The sequence below is a fragment of the Callithrix jacchus genome, chromosome 14 (assembly GCF_049354715.1).
Source record: "Callithrix jacchus isolate 240 chromosome 14, calJac240_pri, whole genome shotgun sequence".
NCBI classification, from domain to species: domain Eukaryota; kingdom Metazoa; phylum Chordata; class Mammalia; order Primates; family Cebidae; genus Callithrix; species Callithrix jacchus.
Window position 1 is genome coordinate 51,318,231 of NC_133515.1, and position 27,831 is coordinate 51,346,061.

At 36.2% G+C, this 27,831-nt stretch overlaps 1 protein-coding gene across 50 annotated transcripts in view; it reads right to left on the reverse strand.

Moving 5' to 3' along the window:
• EHBP1 (EH domain binding protein 1) overlaps nucleotides 1-27,831 on the reverse strand; it is a 388,496-nt gene that overhangs the window by 244,700 nt on the left and 115,965 nt on the right. For all 50 annotated transcript variants that reach the window (XM_035272471.3, XM_054244907.2, XM_054244906.2 and 47 more), the window contains 3 exons: nucleotides 26,578-26,635; nucleotides 22,075-22,170; nucleotides 11,840-11,893 (listed from right to left, as the gene is read on the reverse strand). In XM_035272471.3, the coding sequence (XP_035128362.1) occupies nucleotides 11,840-11,893; nucleotides 22,075-22,170; nucleotides 26,578-26,635 (208 nt within the window). The remainder of the gene's footprint in view (nucleotides 1-11,839; nucleotides 11,894-22,074; nucleotides 22,171-26,577; nucleotides 26,636-27,831) is intronic.

A 27,831-nucleotide genomic window follows, 5' to 3' on the forward strand; every position in this document is an offset into this window, starting at 1 on the left:
TGCAAAATATTATGTTAATGCTCTACTTCCTTTAGTTTAAAGGTCTTTTGATGAAAGATATACTTGTACATTAATTTAAAACTCTAACAAATTTAAGCTTTTAAATATTATTTTTAAAATGTTACTTGAGGTACATGTTAGTGCCTTCCCTTTGCTGTCTACAAAACCTATACTAGGTTAAAAAAAAAAAAAGATAAAAAGAAGACTACTATGTAAAGTTAGTTACAAAGTAACAACATAGTCACACTAGAGGTGGTCTTCCTATGTCACTCACTCACTTTTGAAAAATTGTAAAAATATGCATTGGTCTTTAGAGTGTTTGGGCAAAGATTTCATTTTGAATCTGATTTTGATGTTTTTTAAGTACCTTCATAAACACACTTTGACACACACTTAAAAGATATTTCAATCCTCAAGTTCATCCCTGCATGAATCCCTAATAGTCCCAAGATTCAAGGTTAGGAGCCCATGCTTGGTGTGATAGCAGCTGTGGCATCAGCACAGCAATGCAGTTACAGACTGCCCATTGAAGGAAGGATGGCTTCACAGATTTAAATGGTTGGGTAAGTGATTCTATACTCTAACATGCATCTGTTTTGAAGCCTTGTACTTACAAAGATCTGTTCTTGGGTTTAAAGATATTCTAAATCTTGTATCCAACAGTTTTATGGCCTTTTTTTTTTAAAAAAAAAAAAAAAAACCTAATCAATTAAGGGATTTCCTATTCCCTCTTCAATTTTCCTTCCAAGTTTATTTTTTTCCTCATTTGTAAAGTCTCTCTTCGCCATTTATTATTAGCATGTATTGAATTCTTACCATACACCAGGCATTGTTCTAGATGCCTTTTACACTTTTAACATTTCTAATCCTAGGTATTGTTTTGTAAGGTATCCCTGTTTTGTAGATAAGAAAACAGAGGTTCTAAAGAGGATAAATTATATAAAGTACAAACTTACACTGCTAGTAAGTGTGATTCAAATCCTCAACACTTCTCCAACTTTTCTTCTCAATTACCCTTAGTAGTAAAGAAGTAAGATGCATACCTTTGAAGACCTGGGAAGCATAACCAGAAGCAGTTCCACCAAAATATGGTCTTTCTTTGAATCCATGTTTCACCCTTAAAATTCCTAATTTTGCCTCTTACTCTGAAATGATTTCAGGAATTACAAAAGTATCTTAAATTCCTGCTATGGTTTGACTATGTTCCCACCCAAATTTCATCTTGAATTGTGGTAATCCCCATATGTCAAGGGCAGGACCAGGTGGAGCTAACTAAATCATGGGGGCAGTTTCCCACATGCTGTTTTTGTGATAGTGAGTTCTCACAAGATCTGATGGTTTTATAAGAGACCTATTCTCTTTGCTTGGCACTCATTCTGTCTCCTGCCACCCTGTGAAGACATGCATTTCGCCATGATTGTAAGTTTCCTGAGGCCCTCCCAGCCATGCAGAACTGTGTGTCAATTAAACTTCTTTTCTCCGTAAATTACCCAGTCTCAGGTATGTCTTTATTAGCAGCTTAAAAGCTGACTAATACAGTAAATTGGTACCACAGAGAGTGGGGTGCTGCTATAGAGACACATGAAAATGTGGAAGTGACTTTGGAGCTGGGTAACAGGCAGAAGTTAGAACAGTTTGGAGGGTTCAGAAGAAGACAGGAAAAGTGGTAGTTTGGAATTTCCTAGAGATATGGAGAGGTCAGAAGACAGGAAGATGTGGGAAGGTATGGAACTTCCTAGAGACTTGAGGAATGGCTTTGACCAAAATAGTGATGGTGATATGGACAATGAAGTACAGGCTGAGGTGATCTCAGATGGAGATAAGAAACTTGTTGGGAACTGGAGCAAAGGTGACTCTTGTTATGCTTTAGCACAGAGACTGGTGGCATTTTGCCCCTGCCCTAGAGATCTGTGGAACTTGGAACTTGAGAAAGATGATTTAGGGTATCAGAAGAAATTTCTAAGTGGCAAAGCATTCAAAAGGAAGCAGAGTATAAAAATTTGAAAAATTTACAACCTGACAATGTGACAGAAAAGAAAACCCCATGTTCTGGGGAGAAATTCAAGCCAACTGCAGACATTTGCAGTACTGAGGAGACTAATGTTAGTCACCAAAGCAATGTGAAAAAAGTCTCCAGGGCATGTCAGAGACTTTCACAGCAGCCCCTATCATCATAGGCCAGGAGGCCTAGAAGGGAAAAATGGTTTCCTGAGCCAGGTCCAGCACTTGGTGCCCTGTATCCCAGCCACTTCAGCCATGGCTAAAAGGGGCCAACATACAGCTTAGGCCATTGCTTCAGAGGGTGCAAGCCCCAAGCCTGGGCAGTTTCCATGTGGTGTTGGGTCTGTAAGTGCACAGAAGTCAAGAATTCAGGTTTAGAAACCTCTGCATAGATTTCAGAGGATGAATGCAAAGGCCTGGATGTCCAAGCAGAAGTTTGCTTCAGGGGCAATGCCCTCATGGGGAACCTCTGCTGGGGCTGTGTGAAAGGAAATGTCAGGTCGGAGCCACCCCACAGAGTCCCCACTGGGGCACTGCCTACTGGAGCAGTGGGAAGAGGGCACTCTTCTGAAGAATGGTAGATCCACCAAGAGCTTGCACTGTGCATCTGGAAAAGTGACAGGCACTCAATGCCAGCCCATGAAAATAGCCAAGAGGGGGGCTGTACCCTGCAAAGCCAAAGGGGTGGAGCTGCCCAAGACCAAGGCCAAGAGGGTAGGTGCCACCTCTTGCACCAGTGTGAACTGGATGTGAGACATGGGGTCAAAGGAGATCATTTTGGAACTTCTTTTTTTTTTTAGATGGAGTTTCACTGTTGTTACCCAGACTGGAGTGCAATGGCACAATCTCAGCTCACTGCAACCTCCGCCTTCTGGGTTCAAGCAATTCCCGAGTAGCTGGGACTACAGGCGTGTACCACCATGCCCAGTTAATTTTTGTATTTTTAGTAGAGATGGGGTTTCACCTTTTTGACCAGGATGGTCTCGATCTCTTGACCTCGTGATCCACCTGCCTCGGCCTCCCAAAGTGCTGGGATTATAGGCGTGAGCCACCTCGCCTGGCCTCATTTTGGAACTTTAAGGTTTAATGAATGCCCTATTAGATTTTGGACTTGCATAGGGCCTGTATCCCCTTTGTTTTGGTCAATTTCTCCCATTAGAAGTGGGTGTATTTACCCAATGCCCATACCCCCCACTGTATTACTTCCTAGATAAGAGAGATTGACTTGATTTTGGAGAAGGATTCAAACTTAAATTTAATAAGGTCAGAAATGTGATTTTATATTGTTTACATTGTATTATTTGAGCTATTATATCATCTCTGTTCTTGGTATAATCTTGTCAGGTGAGTTTGGTTACGCAAGTATGTATTACTTCCTAGATACAGTGGGGGGTATGGGCATTGGGGCATTGGGTATGGGCATTGGGCTTTTGATTTTACAGGTTCATAGGCAGAAGGGACTTGCCTTGTCTCAGATAAAACTTTGGACTTAGACTTTTGGTTAATGCTGGAATGAGTTAAAACTTTGGGAGATCGTTGGGAAGGCATGATTGTGTTTTGAATGTGAGGACATGAGATATGGGAGGGGCCAGGGGCTGAATGACTTGGCTGTGTCCCCATCCAAATTTTATCTTGAATTATAATAATCTCCACAAGTCAAGGGTAGAACCAGGTGGAGATAACGGAATCAACTAAAAGAGAGAAGCAGCATTTAAATATTTTTTTTCTCTGAAAGAAAAATTAGAAATAATTTATGAGAATTGTTATTTTGTGAGATCAAGAGATTGACTTGATTTTGGAGAAGGATTCAAACTTAAATAAGGTCAGAAAATGTGATTTTATATTGTTTACATTGTATAATTTGAGCTATTATATCATCTCTGTTCTTGGTATAATCTTGTCAGGTGAGTTTGGTTAGGCAAGTAATCCCGTTCAACATAATCCAACAAAAGAAACAAAGCAGGGAGAAGCATTTACAATACTGCCTTGGATTTTGTTATTATTTTTTTTAGGCAGGGTCTCACCCGGTCACCCAGGCTGGAGTATAGTGGTGCAATGAGAGCTCATTACAGGCTCAACCAATCCTCCTGCCTCAGCCTCCTGAATAGCTGGGACTACAGGCATGCATCATCACAGCCCAGCTATTTTTTTACTTTTTGCAGAGAAAGGGTCTTACTATATTATTTTGCCCATGCTGGTCTTGAACTCCTGAGCTCAAGCAATCCTACTTCCGGCTCCCAAAGTGTTAAGATGACAGGCATGTGCTATTAGGCCCAACCATCTGCCTTGGAATTAACATAATTAAAATAGCTATCACTGTTCACTTAAAAGTATTCTGGAAGTAACATCAAACAGCAATAAAAAAGGGACTAGAGGAGCTGAACTTCCCATCTCACTGATCACAATCGGAAATAGGGGAAAGACTGGATAGTGAATGGGAATCACCAAGTAAAATTTTGATGTCCCACTGATCTCCATGGAGGATAAAGAACCAAGTTAATCATAAGCCTATTATTAAATTCATTGGGTTAACAGTTACAAAACAAAAAGCAGATGTCTATTAATCTTTAATGGGGGAGCTCATGTTTTCGGTTGATTTTGTTTTTCCTCTTTTGACTATTTTTGCTCTAAACTCACCATTGTCTCTCTTGCCCTTATCTTTCTTTCCTTCCTCTGCTTAGAATGCCTTTTTTGGCTAACTTCCTTTTTTATTCAAGACTAAACTCTGTAGCCACTTCCTCCAGGAATTATTCCCTAGCTCTGACCTCCATTACCATCCCCCATGAACATTTTTTTTCTTTGCATTTCTTTCTTTCCTTCTCTAACACTTCACTAGTTTATAAGCTTCTTGAGGACAGGTTATCTTATGTCATCAATTACAAGTTTTCATTGGTTTAAAGATTTTTTTTGCTTTCTTATTGCTATATAAAATTATCATTTATGGTGGTGTGCACCTATAGTCTCAGCTATTGGGGAGGCTGAGGCAGGAGGTTCACCTGAGCCCAGGAGTTCAAGGCTGCAGTGAGCCATGATCACAACACTGTACTCTAGCCTGAGTGACAGACCTCATCTCAAACGCAAAAACAAGAAACTAAAACCTATGGGTATTATATAAAATTATCATTTTATATAGCAATAAGAAAGAAAAAAAAAATACCAGTTACAACTGTGGGACATCCTAGATATAAGATGATCACAATTTCACAGAAAAAAATGTGGTAGAAAAAAATCATGAATCTCAAAATCAAAATTCTGCATGTCTATCTTCAATAACCACAAAATGTCTGGGCATATAGAAAATGTACATTAAAACGTAGAATTGTTGAATACATGAATGAATGGATTCAATCTGATTGGTGCCTTTCATCAGTATGCTTTTAATTTATTTTAAAGAATGGAATCAGAAAAATAAAATTTTTTAGATTTTAAAAACCAAAACCAGCTGGGTGTGGTGCTCATGCCTATAATCTCAACACTCTGGGAGGCCAAGGTGGGAGTACTGCTTGAGCTCGGTGGTTTGAAACAGCCTGGTCAACAAAGTGAGACCCCATCTCTACAACATAGAAAATTAGCCATTTATGGTGGTGTGCACCTATAGTCTCAGCTATTGGGGAGGCTGAGGCAGGAGGTTCACCTGAGCCCAGGAGTTCAAGGCTGCAGTGAGCCATGATCACAACACTGTTCTCTAGCCTGAGTGACAGACCTCATCTCAAACGCAAAAACAAGAAACTAAAACCTATGGGTATTATTTACAAATGTAATGGTTCTGGATTTAATTGGGTAATCTAAAACACCAGAAAGGGGAAAAAATTTTGTTTTCTAAATATAACTGTTGTGGCTTCATAAAAACAAACAAACAGTACAATGTCAATTGCCTGGATGAACAGATGTTATTTTATTGTAGCAGATAAAAAAGAAACTAGTGTTTTATAGTATCCATCCTTGATTATTTACACTACTGATACATAAATGGATTGTAAATAACCCAAAATAAAGAACTTAAAAAAATGTTTGAAATATATTCATATATCATATTATGAGTAAACACAAAGGCCCAGAGATATGTATTAATATGTTATCAGAATTTGTTTACTTTTAGGAACAAAAAACTTGTTCTTAATCCTACATTAAATTTATAAGGGGAAAATATCCTAAATCAAAAGACGAAAAAACAAAAATATTTTAAGTTTAGTCCAAGTGAGATGTTACAAGTTGCCTTGTCATTGCTTTCTAGGCTTTAATGGTAAAGCCTAGAAATCATTCAGAGGTGTAAGTGGTATAAAGGAGTAGAAAAACTAAAATCCTGCAACAATAAAATTTAGAAATCTAGTTTTCTTTCATTTATATTTTTCTATGTTCTCTAGAAAGAAACCCTATAAAAATAGCTACTCCTTACCAAGCTAGATGCTTTATATATATTACTTCTAATCTTCAGTAACCTGTGGAGTAGACATCAATAGCATCATTTTATACATGTCTACATGGAGGCTATAAAATATTAGATGATTTATCTAAGGTTGTGTAGCCAGTAAGTGGCAGAACTACCTCTCAAGTTTCTGGTCCAAAGAAGAAAGCTCGGACAAAACAAAGAAATCAGAAACTAGAGGACCTATGTAATGAAAGTAGCATTATCTCAATTTGCACAAAGAAGCAGTAAGGTTGCCTTGAGAAAACATATTAAGAATTCTAGTGACTGATAAATTCTAGAATTCCATTTTATAATGTCAACAGTAGTCAAGTGATTAACTCAAATAACTTCTAGATTGTATATAAACAACAATTAAAGACTACCTTCACTAATCTAATACATATATTCTTCACAGGCCTACCACTACAGAAGCCTGATTAAAAACTTACCTATGATTCTACAATTTCAAATGATCTCATCTTTCTTATTAAGGTAGCCAGTTATTGCAGTAGGGGTTAAGGGCAAAGGCCCTAGAGAAAGACAAGACTGGATAAAATCCCTACCTGTTAGCTGTATAACTATGGGCAAGTTGCTTAACCTCTCTAAACCTCACTTTCTTTACCTGTAAAATAGGGTTATATATCTGACTCACAGAGTTATTATAATGAGCAAATTAAATAATGTGTATAAAGCATTCTATTATACATAGTATTGGGTACACAGTAAGGGTCCAATAAATTTGTTACAGTGATATGTATTTGGAGACTTCTGTTTTATTGGAATACTTTATATTAAATATAACTTCACTCTTTGTTACTAATGTTACTATTGGACATTATGGATAAAGTCTCAACATTTCTTTATTAACTGTGGGGTTGTAACACAATATGCAAAGAAAAGAAAGGTATTAAAATTCCATTCAAAGAGTATACATTTTCAGTGTCAGGACAAAGTACCAACAGAATTTCTAAAAAAAATCGTATTTTACAAGACAAAGGGAAGAACTTTTGCTCTTTGAAATTCACTAATTCTTTTGTATGAAATGTGAAAGCACATTAAAACCTAAGGAAACCTGTAACATTGTAACACTTCATTGCTCCATGATGAGCTGAAAGAGTCAATTTCATCATTCACCACTGAGGGGAGCTACAACCTAGGAGAGGTTTATATATAGAATGCCAAGGTTATCTTAAACCTTTCCCATACTTTACAATATTCATTTCATCAGCTCTCTTATTAAAATATATTTTAAATAAATTTGACAAGCATTTCCCAATTCTCCTTTGGAGACCTTAGAAATAATAAGGTGGCTCATTATAACTATGTATTCATAAAGATGGGGGATCCTTACCCCTCTTCCTTTTCTCTCCATAGCATTTATGTAACCTACTATATATTTAGCATACATTATGTATTTATTTTATCTAACATATTAAATCTTTCATACATTGATTTTTATCCTCTTTCTCTCTTCTTCTCCTCTCTCTCTCTCTCACATACACACAAGTGTAAACTATATAAAGAGAGAGTTGTTGACTTGTTATCTGGTTTTTGTTTGTTTTGTTTTGTTTGAGACAGGGTTTCACTTAGTCATCCAGGATGGAGTGCAGTGTCACAATCACAGCTTACTGCAGCCTTGACCTCCTGGGCTCAAGCAATCCTCCCACCCCAGCCTCCTGCATAGTCAGGACCACAACATATGCCACCATGCTTAGCTAATTTTTTTTTTTTTTTTTGGTAAACTGAGTCTCCTTTGTGTCGCTGATCTTGAATCATCTGTTTTATACACCACTATTTCCACTGCCTAGAACAGTCCCTAGCATATAATACATGCTCAGTGAAAACTGCTCAATGAATATTTAGCTGCTGAATGAATGAATCCAGAATCATCTACTTGAAAGGTTAAAACTCTCTCATTAGATGATGTTAAGTAAAACAAACTACTAATACCTGAAAAATGCAGTGCAAATGTCTCTAAGAACATTTTTTTCCTTCTTCCCTCCCCTCCTTCCTCCTTTCCTTCCTTCTGAGTGCAGTGGCACAATCTCAGCTCACTACAACCTCTAGTGATTCTCCGGCCTGACTCTTGAGTAGCTAGGATTATAGGCATGTGCCACCATGTGTGACTAATTTTTGTATTTTTAGTAGAGACGGGGTTTCACCACGTTGGCCAGGATGGTCTCCAACACCTGACCTCAAGTAATCTGCCCACCTTGGCCTCCCAAAATGCTGGGATTACAGGAGTGAGTGACCATCCCCAGCCTAAGAATATTTATTAAATCCCATCGATAGTAATACAGACAAATCTCATGAGAGTGGCTTGCTTATACATTCACTGTAGAGTCCCTCTTAAATGATCTAATTGGCATAAGGGGTTGGGAAATTAAAGGGAAGAATTATAAATATTGATACTCAAAATTTTTTATTTTGTTCAAGACATATTAATGTGCTTCATTTGCTAGTTTTTTTTTTGGGGGGGCCTCTTCTTTGAGTACAACTTTATTAATTGTTGCTTTTCTCATATAAGCAATGCCTGCAATGTATCATTAATAAATTTTAATTTCTTTTAAAAGAAGACATAAGGACAAGAGTTGAAATCTGAATGCAAAGTCCTTCTAGATTTTTATAAATTTTCCCCAGACTTTTACAACTGTAAAAAGATATACACACCAGATATAACAGCAGTTTTTAACAACTCACTCTTATCAGATCTTTCTAAAGCAATTAGCAGTTCTTGAAATAATCCTTCAAACTGATTACTTCCATTGAGCTATGAAATATCTAATTTAATTACATAATTACAGTTATAGGTCAACAGCATTAAGAAGTTTTATAAGGGGTCATGCCCAACTTACAACTCATTTATAAGAGCAGAAGTGTGGGGTGCAATAGCTCACATCTATAATCCCAGCACTTAAGAAGGCTAAGGCAGGCAGATTGCTTGAGGCCAGGAGTTCGAGAACAGGCTGGGCAACATGGCAAAAACCCATATCTACTAAAAAAAATACAAAAAAAATTAGCTGGGCCTGGTGGTGTGTGCCTGTAATCCCAGCTACTTGGGAGGCTGAGGCAGGAGAATCCTGGGAGATGGAGGCTGCAGTGAGCCAAGACTGCACCACTGCACTCCAGCCTGGGCCTCAGAGCAAGACTCTGTCAAAAAAAAAAAAAAAGAGCAGAAGTGTGTAGGAGTGTGTCAGAGAGTAGCCTCCTAACCATATTGACGCATGTGGGCTTAAAACCAGGATGTTTTATAGACAAGATGGAAAGTATGAGATAATCCATGTAAGTTCAATAAAGTTGATCAGAAAAGTTTCTACTGTAACAGCATATGAATCCTTCACATGCTATTTTACGGCCAGTAGGGTGTACTTTTCAAATTTTCTTAAGTTGATGGATGTTACTCATGTTGTTATTCTCTGAAAAAGAATCCTTACAGGATTTATAACAGTTAACGGAGTTTAACTATACTTACTCCTCGCTTCTTCAGCAAATACTTATTGAGAAGCTACTACCCCAAAGACAGTATGGTTAAAAAAAAATTATGGTAGATACAAAAACTAATGAAATAAAACTTTTCCCTTGTTAACTCTACTTATGCAAGCAGGGGTTCTGTACACATCTCAGAAAACTGACCTAGATTTTTTAGAGCAGGTAAAAAGAGTTAATACACTTAGATAGGTAGGAAAAAAAATTACTCTCAAATCTCAGGTATAGATCAACTATACAGGAGTTGATCTTGGCAGAAAGAAATTAATGTCCTCCTGAAAACTAAAGAGGGAGATCTACCCCATTCTCATCTATCTTCCAGGTGAGACTACAGTACTTCCTTTGTGTTGTTAGTTTTGTTTTAGGTTTAATTACATAAACTCATCCTTTTGACATAGTTCATAATTTATGATAGTTGCCCTGGAGTATATAAATTAGTGTATTCTCTTGAGTTAATGTATTTTAAACGCTTTGGTCATACCATGTACATCTGTGCTCTTTCCCATGCATTAAGATATAGCAATTTCACAATACTTCTGAAGTCTCATAACTTTATGATATAAAAATAAATCTATAATGGACTTGATCTCACTAACAAACTTCTCGGCTCTTTAGTCCTAAAAATGGCCCAGTTACTGCTAGGGAAAAACAAAAAGTTCCTTTTGTCACTGAGATTTATGACAAAGTCAGGCATAGATAGGAAGAATATGACACAAAGCATGTGATAAGCCTGTTATAAATACATTTTAGAACTTTAACAATTATGATGATGAAGAGTCATAATGACTGCAATGGTAAAAGCTATTCACTGAAAATTATTTAATCTTCATGCAACCCTATAATTTTATGACTGAGAATTTACAAAACTTCCTCATGATTACAGAGCTTGTAAGTAGAAGAGCTAGGACTGGAAATCAGGTCTATCTGACTCCTGCCACCTATATTATTATCAATAGATTTCTGTGAATCTAATATATTAATAAATGTTTGGAGAGAAGGAATGTTAACATATTTTCTGTTTCATCCTATGTCCACTCCCTTATCTGACAGATTTTTCAAGAATTCCAAGCCTACATTATTAATTACTCTATTTGGATGGCCTGTCTTCCTTAATTCCAAGTATATAAACATTTACTGAACGCCTACTATATGCCTGCTAGTCACTTGGGATTCCACAATATATAAATTAACTTAAGATGATTATTAAGGTACCAATCTAGGATCTCTCAACCCAAATAAAGAGTTAAAGCACATACTTTTTTTTATTTTTAGACAGAGTTTCACTCTTGTCATCCAGGTTGAAGTGCAATGGCACAATCTCAGCTAACTGCAACCTCTGCCTCTCAGATTCAAGGAATTCTCCTGCCTCAGCCTCCCTAGTAGCTGGGACTACAGGCACCCGCCATCATGCTTTGGTATAGACAAGGTTTTACCATGTTGGCCAGGCTGGTCCCGAACTCCTGAACCTCAGGCGATCTGCCTGCCTCGCCCTCCCAAAGTGCTGGGATTACAGGTGTGAGCCACCACGCTCAGCCCACATACTTTATTTTTAAAGATTTCAAAGGTCATTCATGATTTCATCCAACAAATGTTTAGATGAGCATCTGCTACATGACCAGCACTATGCTAGATGCTGAACAGATAAGAAGATGACTAAGACATGGGCTTGCCCTTAAACCCAAACAGAATATACACACATAAACACAGACACAGACAAACACACACAGACATATAATTTGGTATTAGATACTTACAGTGTTAATAAAAGCATTTCTTAAAATAATTTTGTTATTGGCTATCATTTCACTAAATTCTAAAAGTTACAAATCACTATTTAATTTTCATAAGGCAACATTTTTCCTACCACCAAAATGCCAATGTACCTTAAAAATGCATATATAAAGCTGAAAATGTGAAAGATGAAGGAATTTGCCATTAGCTTACATTTTCTATGACAAATGTCCACTCTTTGTCTTCAAATTCCTCTGCATGAGGATCCTGTAACAAAAGCAAAACATGAAATTGAATTGAAATACATGCCTTTAGTCCAATAAATTCAATTAAGAAAACATAAATAGCCTGGATTTTAGCTTTTACTAGCTTTTAAAAACGGAGAGGCAGAATACTCTCCTTTTTTTTTTTTTTTGCATTGTTTTTATTATAATTTTTCCAACTTTTATTTTAGGTTTGGGTGTCTATGTACAGGTTTGTTACATAGGTAAACTCATGGCACAGGAATTTGCTGCACAGATTATTTCCTCACCCAGCTATGAATCCTAGTACCCAATAGTTATTCTTTTCTGCTCCTCTCACCCTTGACCCTCCAACTTCCCATAGGCTGCAGTGTCTGTTGTTCCCTTCTTTGTGTTCATGAGTTTTCATCACTTAGCTCCCACTTATAATTGAGAACATGCAGTATTTGGTTTTCTTTCCCTGTGTTTGTTTATTAAGAATAATAGCCTCCAGTTCCTTACATGTTCCAGCAAGAGACTAATATGATCTCATTCCTTTTCATGGCTGCATAGTATTCCATGGTATACATACATAACGTTTTCTTTATTCAGTCTGTCACTGATGGGCATTTAGGTTTATTCCATGTCTTTGCTACTGTGAATAGTGCTGCAATGAGTTTATGCATGCATGTTTCTTTACGGCAGAATGATTTATAGTCCTCTGGGTACATACTCAGTAATGGGATTGCTGGGTTAAAAGGTCCTTCTGCCATTAGCTATTTGAGGAATTGCCATGCTGCTTTCCACAATGATTGAACTAATTTACAATCCTACCATCAGTATATAAGTGTTTCCTTTTCTCCACAACCTTGCCAGCACATTATTTTTTGACTTTTTAATAATAGCCACCCCAAGACGGGTGTGAGATGCTATCCTGCGATTTTGACTTGTTTTTCTCTAATCACTGATGTTTAACTTTTTTTCATATGCTTGTTGGCTACATGTATGTCTATTTCTTTTACATGTATGTCTTTTGAAATATGTTTGTTCATGTCCTTTGCCCACTTTTTAATGGGGTTGTTTAGTTGTTGGTTTCTTTTTCTTGTAAATTTAAATTCCTTATAGATGCTGGATATTAGATCTTTGTCAGATGCACAGTTTGCAAATATTTTCTCCCATTTTGTACGGTGTCTGTTTACTCTGTTGATAGTTTATTTTGCTGTGCGGAAGCTCTTGTTTAATTAGATCTCACTTGTCAATTTTTGCTTTTCTTGCAATTGCTTTTGGTGTCTATGTCATGAAACCTTTGCCAGTTCCTATGGCCAGAAAGGTATTGCCTAGGTTGTCCTTCAGGGTTTCTATCGTTTTGAGTTTTACATTTAAGTCTTCAATTAATCTGGAGTTGTTTTTTGTATATGGTATAAGAAAGAGGTTCAGCTTCAGTCTTCTGCATATGGCTCGCCAGTTATTCCAGCACCATTTATTAAATAGGGAATCTTTGCCTCATTGCTTGTTTTTGTCAGCTTTGTCAAAGATCAGATGGCTTCAGGTGTGTGGCCTTGTTTCTGGACTCTCTATTCTATTCCATTCATTTTTGTGTCTGTTTTTGTACCACCAGTACCATGCTGTTTTGGTTACTATAGCCCTGCAGTATAGTTTGGAGTCAGGTAGCATGATGCTTCCAGCTTTGTTCTTTTTGCTTAGAATTGCCTTGGCTATTCAGGCTCTTTATTGGTTTCATATGAATTTTAAAATAGTTTTTTCTAGTTCTGTAATGAATGTCATTAGTAATTTGATAGGAATAGCATCTGTAAATTGCTTTGGGCAGTATGGCATTTTAATGATATTTGTTTCTCCTATTCATAAGCACTAAAGTGTTTCTCCATTTGTTTGTGTCATCTCTCATTTCTTTGAGCAGTGTTTTATAGTTTTTATTATAGAGATCTTTTATCTCCCTGGTTAGCTGTATTCCAAGGTATTTTATTATTTAGTGGGCATTGTGAATGGGATTGTGTTCCTCATTTGGCTCTTGGCTTGGCTTTCATTGGTGTACAGGAATGTTAGTGACGTTTATACTTTCATTTTGTATCCTAAGACTTTGCTGAAGCTATTTACCAGCTGCAGGAGTTTCTAGGCTGAGACTATGGGGTTTTGTAGATTAGGATCATGTCATCGACAAGCAGGGATAATCTGACTTCCTCTCTTCCTATTTGGGTGCTCTTTATTTCTTTCTCTTGCCTGATTGCTCTGGCCAGGATTTCCAGAACACTATGCTGAACAGGAGTGGTGAGAGAGGACATTCTTATCTTGTGCCAGTTTTCAAGGGGAATGCTTCCAGCTTTTGCCCATTCAGTATGATGTTGGCTGTGGGTGTATCAACGACAGCTATTATTTTGAGATATGTTCCTTCAATACCTAGTTTTCAGAGTATTTAACACAAAGAGATGTTGAATTTTATCAAAAAGCCTTTTCTGCATCTATTGAGATAATCATGTGGTTTTTATCTTTAGTTCTATTTATGTAATGAATCACATTTATTGATTTGTATATGTTGAATCAATTTTGCATACTGAGGATGAAGCCTACTTGAACATGGTAGATTAGCTTTTTGATGTGCTGCTAGAATCAGCTTGCCAGTATTTTGTTGAGGATTTCTGCATCAATGTTCATCGAGGATACTGGCCTGAAGTTTTCTTTGGTTGTGTCTCTGCCAGGTTTTATTAGAGTGATGCTGACCTCATAGAATAAGTTGGAAAGGAGCTCCTCCTCCTGAATTTTTTAGAATAATTTTGGTAGGAATAGTACCAGCTATTCTTTGTACATCTGGTAGAATTGGGCTGAGAATTCATCTGGTCCTGGGCTTTTCTTGGTTGGTAAGCTATTACTGATTCAATTTTGAAGATCGTTATTGGTCTGTTCAGGAAATCAGTTCCTTCCTGGTTTACTCTTGAGAGGGTGTGTGTGTCCAGGAATTTATCCATCTCTTCCAGGTTTTCTAGTTTGTGTGCAAAGAGGTGTTCATAGTAGTTTCTGATGGCTATTTTCATTTCCGTGAGGTCCATGTTAACAGCCCCTTCATTATTTCTAATTGTGTTTATTTGGGTCTTCTCTCTTTTCGTCTTTATTAGTGTAGCTAGCAGTGTATCAATCTTAATTAAAAAAAAAAAACAACTCCTGAATTCATTGATCTTTTAATGGGTTTTAATTTTCTAATTCCTTCAATTCAGCTCTGACTTTGGTTATTTCTTGTCTTCTGCTAGCTTTGGAGTTGATTTGTCCTTGCTTCTCTAATTCTTTCAGTTGTGATGTTGGGTTGTTAATTTGAAGTTTTTCTAACTCTTTGATATGGGCAGTGAGTGCTTTGATTTTCCCTCTTAACACTGCCTCAGTTGTGTCCCAGTGATTCTGGTGTGTGTTATCGTTGTTCTCATTACTTTCAAGTAACTTGTTGATGTCTGCCTTAATTTCGTTATTTCCCCAAAAGTCATTCCAGAGCAGAATGTTTAATTTCCATATAAATATATGGTTTTGAGTGGTTTTCCTAGTTTTGTCTGTTTTTTTTTTTTCTTTTTTTTTTTTGAGACAGAGTCTTGCTCTGCTGTCCAGGCTGGAGTTCAGGGGTGTGATTTTGGCTCACTGCAACCTCCACCTCCTGGGTTCAAGCGACCCTCCCACCTCAGCCTCCAGAGTAGCTGGGACTACAGGCACACACCACTGTGCCCAGCTAATTTTTTGAATTTTCAGAAGAGACAGGGTTTTGCCACATTTCCCAGGTTGGTCTTGAACTCCTGAGCTCAAGCAATCTGCCTGCCTCAGCCTCCCACAGTGCTGGGATTACAGGTGTGAGCCACCACACCTGGTCTTTTAAAAAAAATTTTTGTAGAGATTCACCGTGTTGTCCGGGCTTGTCTTTAACTCCTTGGCTCAAGCAATCCCCCTACCTTGACCTCCCAAAGTGTTGGGATTATAGGTCACTGTGCTTGGCCATACTCTACTCTTATAATACTTCCATAAGTTATCTAAATTAAAATCATTATTTAATATTAAGAATTCCTCTATTTTATTTGTGTTGATATATATCACTATCTCCCATCATTGCATCTATGATAAAATAAAAATAAATCTAATCAGAGATAGATTAAACCAGTAAATGAACTTTTAAGAGGCATTTTATTAAGACATTAAATGCTAACATAAAGCACTGCCTTTGTTTTTATACCTGTAGGTAACTTAAAGTACCACTAGTGGCAAAGTTTTCTTCAGTGCAGAGGTTAAATAAACAGCTGGAATTTCAAGCACTGAAAGGTACTTGATAACCTAGACAAATAACAAATTAGCAGGGCTACTGATGCCCTTCCTCTTACCTCTCCCTCATTAACCCTAGAAATGCCTTAGAAACCTGAGAAAGGGTAATGGATCCTACAACCAAAGGCAATCTTTTTTTTTTTTTTTAATGAAGCACACTTTTGCAAACATTTATTTGAGAAATATTTATTGGGGACTTAGTATATAAGGGATTATAGAGATGTTTCATGGGTTCAAAGACAGTTGTCCTTGCCTTCGAAGAAAAACACAACAGTTCTAAATCCAAATAAACTTATGATGAAAGAAATAAATGATTTTACCAGAGACTAGAAAATGACACACAATTTCTTATAAAAATAAACAAGAACTTCATGAGAGAGAAAACATCTGGGCTGGGTGGGATCATATAGGATTTCCACAGATTTGAGAATAAGTAAAGGCAAAAGGCAACCAAGTATAAGAAACAGAAAAGTAGTGGGGCCACATCATATGCGCATTTAACTTACTCAAGTTCATTCCATGTAACAGAGGTGAGGTAGGAATGGAGGTATCAAGAGAGTAAGAGAATATCTACATAAAGCATGCTTTTGGCTCAACATTGCACTCGAAGATTGAGCATACACAGCTGGGAGATGGGCCCTGATATTTCCCTACTGGATCTCAGGTCCTACGTTTTTCACAGAGAAATATCTATTTATGATTGATTTCACTTTGGTCTATTAATGATCTTCTATTTCTGTTGCCATAGTTGAGTTCATACCTAGGCTATTTCAAGATGAAAGTGATTGCAGCATTCTCTCAGTTAGTCTCACTGACCTCCATTCAATCTTGCACACAGAATAATTTTCCCAAACAACAGTTATGACCATGTTAGTACCAACTCAGATTTCTTCAACAACCCTTACAACTTATTAGATAAATTCCAAACTCCTTAGTTACTTCGTTATGTTTGTTTACTCATTTTCTAGTATAATAACATAGCAGTTGGCTGAGTTTGAGCTGTACTGAAGCCACTATTTCTATGAGTAAATTCATATAGGTAGGATAAAAACCTGCCAAAAGATGTTTCTTTGGTGGTGGTAGATGGGAAAAAGGGTAGAAGGAAAAGGGAAGTGGAAAACTAGACTTAATATTTGTTTCCTCAGCTGGCTCTGCCCATAAACTGGGTTTATGGAGAAAAATAATAATAAATAAAGGTTGAAAGAACTTTTCCGTGATGTTCTTAGGGCACAGAGAATACCACTTGACAGACCAAGCAATAAAGTGTGATGCAATGCAGAAGAGACATCATACCATTCTCCCTGCCTATCCCTCTCCTATCATTTTGTATTTTGAGGAAACGAGCATAGCTCCAGCACAGTTAGTATCAAATTAATGATATAAAATATTTACTGAGCACTCACCAAGTCCCAGTTCTTATGCTAAGTGTTTTACTCCTCAAAGCAACTTATGAGGTAGGTACTATCTTCATTCCCATTTAACAGAGCAGAAACCTGAAACCTAAGACATGCAGCTGTCCACAGTGCACAACTAGTAAGTGTTTAAGCTATGTTGCTGCTCCAGGTCTGTCTGACTTTTACCTACTTTTTGTTTGTTTATTTGTTTGTTTGTTTGTCTGTTTTATTTTGAAAGAAAGAATGAGAAAGAGAAAGGGGGAGAGAGAACAGGGGTCTTGATCTATTGCCCAGGCTGGGATGCAATCTAAAAATAGGCATTAAAAACCTCTTTTATGCCGATAATTGTGCTTAACAGCGGAGACAGGAAGGAATAAGGGAAGAAAATAACAAACAAACAGCCAATCAATATTTCATGTAAGTCTGTGAAATGCTATGCAAATGCTGAAGAATGATTGACTTCCAATTATGTGGTCACTTTCAAAATAGGTGTAATGTGATACTGAGAAAAATGTATGTTCTGTAGACCTGAAGTGAAGAATTCTGTAAGTATTCGCTGAGTCTACTTGTTCCAGGTCTGAGGTCAAATCATAGATATTCCTGTCAATTTTCTATCTCATTGATCCGTCGAACATTAACAATGTGGTGTCAAAGTCTCCTGCTATTATTGTGCGGGAGTCCAAATCTCTTTATAAGTTATTAAGAACTTGTCTTATATATCTGGGTGTTCCTATGTTGGGTGCATATATATTTATGATCATTGACTCCTGTTGTTGCATTGATCCTTTTACCATTATGTAATGTCCTTCTTTGTTTCTTTTAGTCCTTGTTACTATCAAAGTTTATTTTGTCAGAGATGAAAGTTACAACTCCTGTTTTTTTTTTTTTTGCTCTCCATTTGATTGATAGGTCTTCCACCAACCCTTTCATTTGAGTCTCCATATATCCCTGCTTATAAGATGGATCTGGATACAGCGTACCAGTGAGTTTTGACTCTTTACTCAACCTGTCTGTCTGTGTCTTTGACTGGGGCATTTAATCCACTTGAATTTAGGATTAATATTGATATCTGTGAGTTCAATATTGTCGTTTAATGCTAGCTGGCTATTTTGCCCACCGGTTGATATAGATTCTTCACTATGGAGATACTCTTTACCTCTTGGTAAGTTTTTGGGATGACTGATACTGGTTGTTCCTTTCCATGTACAGTGCTTCTTTCAGAAGCTCTTGTAAAGCAGGCGTGGTGGTGATGAAATCTGAGTGCTTGCTTGTTCACAAAAAATTATATTTTTATTTTTCCTTCACTTATGAAGCCCGTGGGGCTCCTCCGCTGGGAATCTCCTGGTCCATGAGCAACAAAAATTCGTCTGAAAGTGTGGCGTCCTCTTGTTCTTTGCACTTTCACTGGCAGCTACAATCCTGAGCTGCTAGTAATCAGCCATCTTGGATCTCTTTCCTTATCTACTTTGTTGGTTCAGTGTAGCCACTGGGCCCCCAGGATCTAGAACAGTACCTGGCACATAACAAGGCTCTCAAGAATATTGAATTAATGAAGTAATGAATATATATCTTATGAATTAATAAACATTTAACAAAGTCATATACATAATACATTAACTCTTAAAGCAGATGAAATATTTTTTAAAAGCACAGATAGTGTATTATTCCTAAAAGAATTTTTACCAAAGAACAATTTTAATGAGAGCAAGAGGCACATCTGATAGGGCCACGTCAGTAAAATGATGTAAAAGAAGCAGCAAGGATGCTCATTTTCAAGACACTTAAAAATGGTATCTCTATATAAATAACTATATTACTGACCAGACAAAAACATTTGTAATGAGAACTGCTTCTAGAATGAATCAATCAAGCTTTTTTTAATATCCTACTCTCCCTCTACTGTCTCCTTTCTTAGCACTGTACTAAACAGAAAAATTTTAAATAGCTTAAAGAGCCATTTTCCTTCTCAAGATCCTAAAGGGCTTTAAAAAAAATTTACTAAAAACAGCTATTTTCAATTTAATTCAAATCTCAAAAGCAGGCTAAAGAAATTAATTTTTTGTTAAATCACAGAAAAATGAAACATATTGAAAACTTTTAACTCCTCTATGAGCGTACCTCTGTGTATGCTACTTACTAAGGAAAAAAAGGATTCAGAGCAGTCCTTTCCTATTTACAAATTTCAAGATAAAGTGAATCATGAGATTTAATACAAGTTTTAAAAAGAGAGGAAATGTGAAGTTTTTCATTTGAATATTTTATGTGTTGTTCAAAAACAAGATTCAAAAATTGCCACGAACAAAGGAAAAGTTTGTTCCATTTTGTTGTTTTATTTTCCTGCTTTTCTTTAAGAATTCTGAGACTATTAAAGGAATCAGGAAGATTAAATATACTACTCATTTAAATATTGAAAATGGTCACAAGGTTGCCTCAATAGCACAATTGTACAGAAATGTTTAATACAGCAGACTGAGAGGAAGGGGTGTTTGGGTTTTTTCCTACATACTAACACTCCAAGTCTAAAAATTCAGAGATAAGGATATGCTGAACATTCTCATCAGTACTTGAAAACCTCACTTATCTCCTAATCCTCCAAGTAACACATTTCAACAGCCACTTTCAACTTAGAATCACTCAGTCAATGCATATACTTTCCCAAAACACAAGGCGGAGGCTATCTATCAGCTCTATTCTAGTCCCTCATTCTCTATCACCATTTTATTAAAAAGTTGTTATAACTATGTCCATTCATTTACTTTGCCAATATGAACTAAAATAAAATACTCAAGAAATTACTTAAAAGTCTTCCTCTAGTATGTTAGAGATGTTACTGTTGTAATCAATATTCACAACTCTTTTTATTACAGAGTAGGCAGTACAGTGTAGAGAAATGAACAGGGCTAAATCATAGTCTATTTGGACAAGTTACATTCCTCTCTAGTCTCAGCTTCCTTATCAGTAAAATGAGAATCATTACAAAACCTTGAAGTTGTGAAAATTAAATGAACTAATAATGCATACAAAGATTCTTCTGACACCAGAGATATTGTCCTTAACTACCAAGACTAGTGTATCATTCCAGTAGGAGAAAAATGGATAGGAGGGGCTTAATAACTGGCTTTTAGGATAGCTCGTTAAAAGGGCAACAGACGGGAGGCTGAGGCAGAAGAATTGCTTGAACCCAGGAGGCGGAGGTTGCAGTGAGCCAGGATCACACAACTGAACTCCAGCCTGGCGCCTGGTGACAGAGGGAGACTCTGTCTCCAAAAAAAAGGGTGGTTCTGACTATACTGAAGAAAAGGAACAGCAGTTACTGTCTCATTTCTATTTCTCCCTGAATAAATCAAGAATGGTATACAATTGACAGGCATAATCAAGTAATGTTATAATGTCAGTAACAGTAATATCAAAACTATAAAATATATATAATATGTCCAGAATCATTAATAAAATATATATGAAATACAGAACATTTAAAATTAGTATTCCATTTATGGGCCAGTGCATTAATATTCATCATATTGTTTTGTTCTATTGAACTCTGAAGTACTTTCTGAATAAATTAATATATTGTTTCACAAAATCAAAAGTACTGTTTACACAATGATGTCATACTCTAAGCCATATCATTTGCTCTATTTTAATTTCACATCCCAAAATATTTAGCAGATTTTCACAAATTTTGTTACTAAATTATGCTTAATATGATGACCTCTCCCCTGCTATATACTACTATAAAAGTAGCCTCAACACAATTTACATGACTCAAAGAAGAAAAAAAGCATTTGTTTTCTAACTCCACCACCTTCCAAAAGGCTAAAACTGGTACATACTGAGACATACCTGTCCCCAACTTTTTTTGGAGCAGGAAAGGAGTTGGCTAGGAAAGTAAATATTCTAGTGCTTAATTACCATATGTAGGGACTACTTTATAATATTTCCAGACATATGGAAGACTTTCAAGAGAAAATACATATGATATAGGCAAGAGGATATATGAACAACTATGTTTTTAGATCTGTACTTTGAATTTACAACCAGCATTTTGCCTTTGAGCTGCAATAGTTTTAAATATTAATACCAATAAAATATTTATCAAATATCAATTTAAAACATATCTTATTAACATTAATAAGATATTTATCATATACTAATTTTAAAGCATGTTTTTTATCAAACAAGGCTAACAAAATGTGGGTCAGGATTCAGAATTTTCATACTCTTCAGCTTTCCACAGGGAAGGTATTTTATAGTTTCCTGTGGGTAGAATGTAGAAAGTGGTAAAAGTAGTATCTCAGCTGGTCTTAACTGTAACAAGTTCAAAAAGATCTCCAAATTATTCAGACTTTATAGACCATGAAATACTATGATGCCTTTGCATTTGTTATAAATTGCTATGTCCCTAAAAATAATGCACAGTAGGTACCAGATTGCGCACAAATGTATAAAACAATGAACACTGAAATATTTAGTCATTTGGAACCCTGGTTATATAATAAATTCTACAGCCTATAAAAACGGAACTTACCTTAAAAAGTGTTACAGTGATTTCAATGTTTTCAGGAACAGGCCACACAACAACACCACGATATGGATTTTTTATTCCAGGTTGCCAGCTATGTGCCTACCAGAATAAAAATGACACTTTCAATATGAAGTATAGGAAATGAAATGTTAATAATTTACAATGGCATACTGACCCTATGTAATTATCCATTAGATCTGCAGTATCCCTGAAACAAAAATGATTAATCAAATAAAACTTTCCAATCATTAAGCTTGGGCCAAGAAAGTTCTATCATATGACAGCTACAGATTACTATCTGTAAACAAATCTTTACCCCCTCATATACACAGAAGATATAAAAATGATGAAAACATGATGTCTCATATTTTCAAAAGCTACTATCTGATTAGATAAATTATTTTAGTAGAAGAGATATTTTTTAAATTATTTTTGTGGACTAAGAACTTTAAGGCAAATTCATACTTAAAAAAACTAATTGTATAACTTTACATTTAAGTTCATTTCCCATTAAACTGTAATGTTTATTTGGGGCAGGTAAAGAATAGCATCAGTTTTTTCAGGTATTATTCCTAGTACTGATAATATTAGATTTTTTTTCCTTATAAATCTTGATTATCAAGCTTCCCTAAGGAACCTCCACTCCCCAAAATATGGTGCTTTCTTTGTGGCATTTCCAGTCAAAGCTGAGATAATGGAAGATGGTATGCCAAGACATCTCAACTCAACTAAGTCTTCACCCCTGTTGGCTACAGGACTGTCTATGGATATGCTATGAAAATTACAATAAAAGCTAACACTTATAGAGTACTTTCTATGTATCAGTCCATGTCTTAGGAATTTACTTATGTTAAACTCATTTAATCTACAAAAGAACCCTATGATGTTCTTCTACTATTCATTCATTCACTCATTCACTCAGGGCCTAGAACAGTGCCACTATCTGCCAAGCACTGATCTAGGCCCTGGAGGAGTGAAAAACAATCTGTTTGGGGGAGCTTACAGCATAGTAGGAAGACATAAACAAACAAAACAATTAAGCAAAATATAAGATATGTTAGGTAGAGGTAAGTGCTGTGGTGAAAGGAAAAAGTAGGAAAGAAGAATGGGGAGTAAGAAAAGGTAAGATTTTTCAATAGGGTGATCAGAGAAGACTTCATTGGAAGATGACACTTGAGAGAAGGCCAAAAAAAGATAAAGAAATCAGACATGTAAATACATGAAAAGAGCTTTCTATGGAGAAAAAACAGCAACTGGAAAGGTACAGAGGCATTAAATAACAAAGAGGGCAATGTGGCTGGAACAGAGTGGTCAAGAGGAGAGTAGTAGGACACGAGGCCAGAGAAATAAAGGAGGGTCCAATTATATAAGGCTCTGGTAGGTCATTGCAAAGATATTGGCTTATATTTTGAGTGAAATGGGAAGCCACTAGAGGGTTTTAAGCAAAGTAGTGACAACCTAAGTTATGTTTCAACAGACTTATATTGGCTAATGTTTTGAGAACAGGCTCCAAACATAAGAGAGAAATAGATCAATTAAGAAGACGCTACTGCAATAATCCAAGAGAGATGTGATGGTTACTTGGTTTGGGGTGCTAGAAAAGTGGTACAGAGTGGCCAGATTCTGGGAATCTTTTAATATTTTCTAGGTAGAGTCCACAAGATGTGCTGTCTGATTGTAAAAGACAGAGAAAGTAGCCAAGGCTGATTCTAAGGCTTTTACCTTTTAGTAACCAGAAGAAAAGAATTACTATTAACAGATAGGAGGCAGGACTGTAGGAAGGACAAGTTTGGGAAGTAAGTTCAGAAGCTCAGTTTCAAACACATTAAATATGAGTTGCCTATTAGATATTCAAGGGTGGATATTCAAATAGGCAAGTGGATTATGTGTCTGGAGCTGCAAATTTGAGGAGAGTATATAAATAGGTAATACTTTAAAGTTTAAGAATACAGATAATAACAACAGAGTTAGTACAGATAAAGAATATAAAGATCCAAAGACTAAGCCTCAGAGCACAAAATTAAACAAGTCAAGAAAATGAAGAAGCCAGCAAAGAAAGGCCCATCAGCTGAGGCAAAAGAAAAGTGTGTGGTATCCTGGAAGTCTAGTGATAAGAATGTTTCAAGAAGAGAACAATCACCTGTGCCAAATGTTGATGACAAGTCAAATAGAATGAGGCCTGAAAAATGGTCAATGGGTTTAACAAAGGAAAAGCCATTAATAAGGCCAGGTACAGTGGCTGATTCCTGGAATCCCAGCTACTCAGGAGTCTGAGGTGGGAGGATAGCTTGAGCCCAGGAGTAAGAGTTTGAGAAGCCATTAATAACTTTACAAGAGTGTTTCAGTAAAGTGATGAGAACAAAGACCTGACTGGAATGAATTTAATAAAGAATGGGAGGAAAGAAATTGAAGAGAGTAAATATACTCAACTCCTTTGAGGTGTTTTGCTGAAAAGAAAAGAACCAGGTTGGCACTAGAGGGGAAAATAGTGGCAGAAGAGAATTTTAAGAAGAGGAAAATATTTACGCTGATGGGAAATATTCAGTTGGGAGGGAAAATTTAATGATGCAGAAGAGAGAAGGGAGAATTGCTAGGTAATGTCCTTAACAGTATACGATGAGACAGACTGATGTTTCCTGGCAGCATAGACCATTCTTCCATAATGACAGAAAAAGAAGTTAGAGCACATGAGTGCAGATGCAATTCAGGCAGCAGATTTAACAGACTGGGAAACTGAGGGACAAACTTGCCCAAGATCACACAGAAAGTAAGAGCAGAATTTGGATTTGAACCTGGGCCAAGGAACTGAAAAGGGATCAAGATTAGGTAAACTCAGGTTCACGCAAATCTTATCACATCTTACTAGTTAAAATGCCAGCAGAAGATACAGGTTTAACAGTGTACACCAAATCCAACTTATGAATTATCAACAATTATCCCTCTATTCTGTTTCTATTGTCACCCTATCACAAAACTTCAGGTACAGAGACGGAAGTAGAGACTCATCACGAGCTTAGCATACCATTAATAGTGAAAGGTACAGAACAAAGTTTTCTTTTTCTTTTTCTTTCAACGTTTTCTTGATTAAAAAACATCTTTCCAGAGATTCCTCTAGTCCCCTGCCTATTTCCATGTCTGTTGAGAGCCCTGAAACAAAAACTCCACAAATTAAACAATCTCCATTTTGAAAAGTAAATTTCTGTGCAACCTAGATAATCAATCAAAACTCCACTCTACATACTTGATTCTGAAAACTTACAACAACTTCAACTCTTATGGGTAATCAAGATATTTTTCTGGTCTCTTCAAGCTTCCCATAATTAAATTTCCATAGTTTCCCCATGCAATAAAAACGTAAGAAAAAGTGTATAATCACTGAACCTTTCTAATCATCCACAGAAAAGACAGGATATTTATAAAATTCTCAATGAAAAATACCCATCAGATTTTCAGACCTGATGCATCACCACACTTGGCTAACTTGTTTTTGTTTTTGTTTTTGTAGAGACAGGGTCTCACTATGCTTCCCAGGCTGGTCTAAAATTCCGACCCTCAAGTGATCCTCTTGCCTTGGCCTCCCAAAGTGCCAGGATTACAGGCATGAGGACAGAATCTGGCCACGACAGAATTTTTAAAGTATCTGTGGAACTGTTATTGAACATTGTAAAATTCTGTTCACAGTACAAAAAGAAATTAAAACCTTTGAAAAATCCAACTCCTCTTCTGCAACCCAGCAACAGAGTCCGATAACTTATAACTCCTTAAGTATGCCCTAACTTCGTCATCTTGTAATCTAAACAAATTAATCTCAGGTACAATTTTGTAAGTGGTACTTGTTTGATCATTAATTCTTAACACTGTAGTACAGCGAAATTACATAACTTTTATGTTGTTGTTCAAGTCAGTCCATTTTTGTTGCTGTAACAATATGCCACAGACTGAGTAATGAGCAGAAATTTATTTTCTCACAATTCTAAGGGCTAGGAAGTTCAAGATCAAGGCATCAGCATCTGGTGAGGGCCTTCTTAGTGCATCCTCATGTGGCAGAAGTGCAAAAAGGAAACAAACTCCCTCTGTCAAGCCCTTTTATAAGGATGCCTAATTCATTTCATAAGGGAGAAATCCTTACCCTGACTTCTTAAAGGCCCCACCTTCTTATATTAGATTGGTGCACAAGTAACTGCAGTTTTGCTATTACTTTTAAGGCAAAACCGCAATTACTTTTGAACCAACCTATACGATTACATTGGTAACACCTGATTTTTGAAGAGGCCACATTCAAACCATAGCAATTACCAAATCCAAGCTCATAACTCAGGTATCTGGCTTCCATTTTAACAACAAGCAGTTAAAAGATTACCACATTTGATCAATCCATTTTCAGCAGATAATCAAGAAAAAAAAAATAAACATCAAGTAATGTTTTAAAATATTCTACACTAGAACCAGAGCAGTTTGCTAATTCGAATTCAACATTTAGGTAAGAAGTTTAGAAAATACACTAACCTTAGAAGACTTCCTTCGGCTTCTTCTTGTCCAAACTACCACCAGTTTATCTGGTTGCCTGCCAAACAGAAAAAAAGTTAAACACAATTCATCTTAAATCAAATTAATAAAGTTTCATTTTAGTGCCTTTAAAAGGGCAAAAATGTCATCTGCTTTAGATTACATAGAGCAGTTACTGTTACAATAAAGCTCTATCGAATATAGATGTTGACTACATATGTGACCTAATTTGCATAACTAGTATTTCCTCTATATTCTTTTCTAACAATACTTTAGCAAATTAATTCATAGGGACAAACCAAGTAAAATGATATATTTACAAGTGATTACTATTTTAAAAAGAAAAAAGTACACACATATCTTCTCCAAAAATTAATACCATATTTCTAACACAGTATCCCCTTTAATGTGAAGTAAATAAGCATTAACAGGGCACTTCCAAAATAATTTAAATCTATGAATTCACTATTTTTGCATCTCTATATCTCATGAACAATATTTGTGGTTTTTAAAACACTATAGCCAATCATCTCAATTATCTTCATTAAAAACAATATAGTAGTGAAACCTAATACACCTAAGTTCTCTTTTGTTCTTAGGAAAAGCATCAAGATTATGATTATCAGTTATTTTACTTAAATTTTCATTTTAAAAAATCTTAGATAAAAGCTTCTTAGCCAAGAAATTAATGTCATACTCATCTTGGTGACCTTTACCACTTTCTATGTCCTATTCATTTTACACTGGAATCCCTCACTTTCAGCAGATAACCTTACCTTTTATTTCATTTAATTAAACACATATATACACAAATAAAATGCCTCCAGCCCTAAACTCCTCACTCAGTGATCCACCTACAAACCTATACTGCTAACTGGAGAGTTATACCAATGGAAAAACAAATGACTGTTAAAAAAATAAATAAATAAACAAAAATAAAATGACTTGTTCAACACAGAAACCCGGACTAGGACAATTACAGTGAGTGAGGATGGGGTGCAGTATAACATGATAGATGGGGTTGGGAAGTATGGGGTATGATAAATGGGGAAGATGGGGTATGATCAATGATGGCAAGTTAACAGGAGGAGAACAGTAGCTAACAACTATAAGCTACCTCATTTGAAAACACTGATGGCTTGCCAGAACATTTTACCTAGATTATCACACTAACCTCTTCACTTATACTCTCATCTCCACAGCTCTAGCCCAACTTCAACTCTGAAATTATATTTCAACAGTACTTTTAGAGAA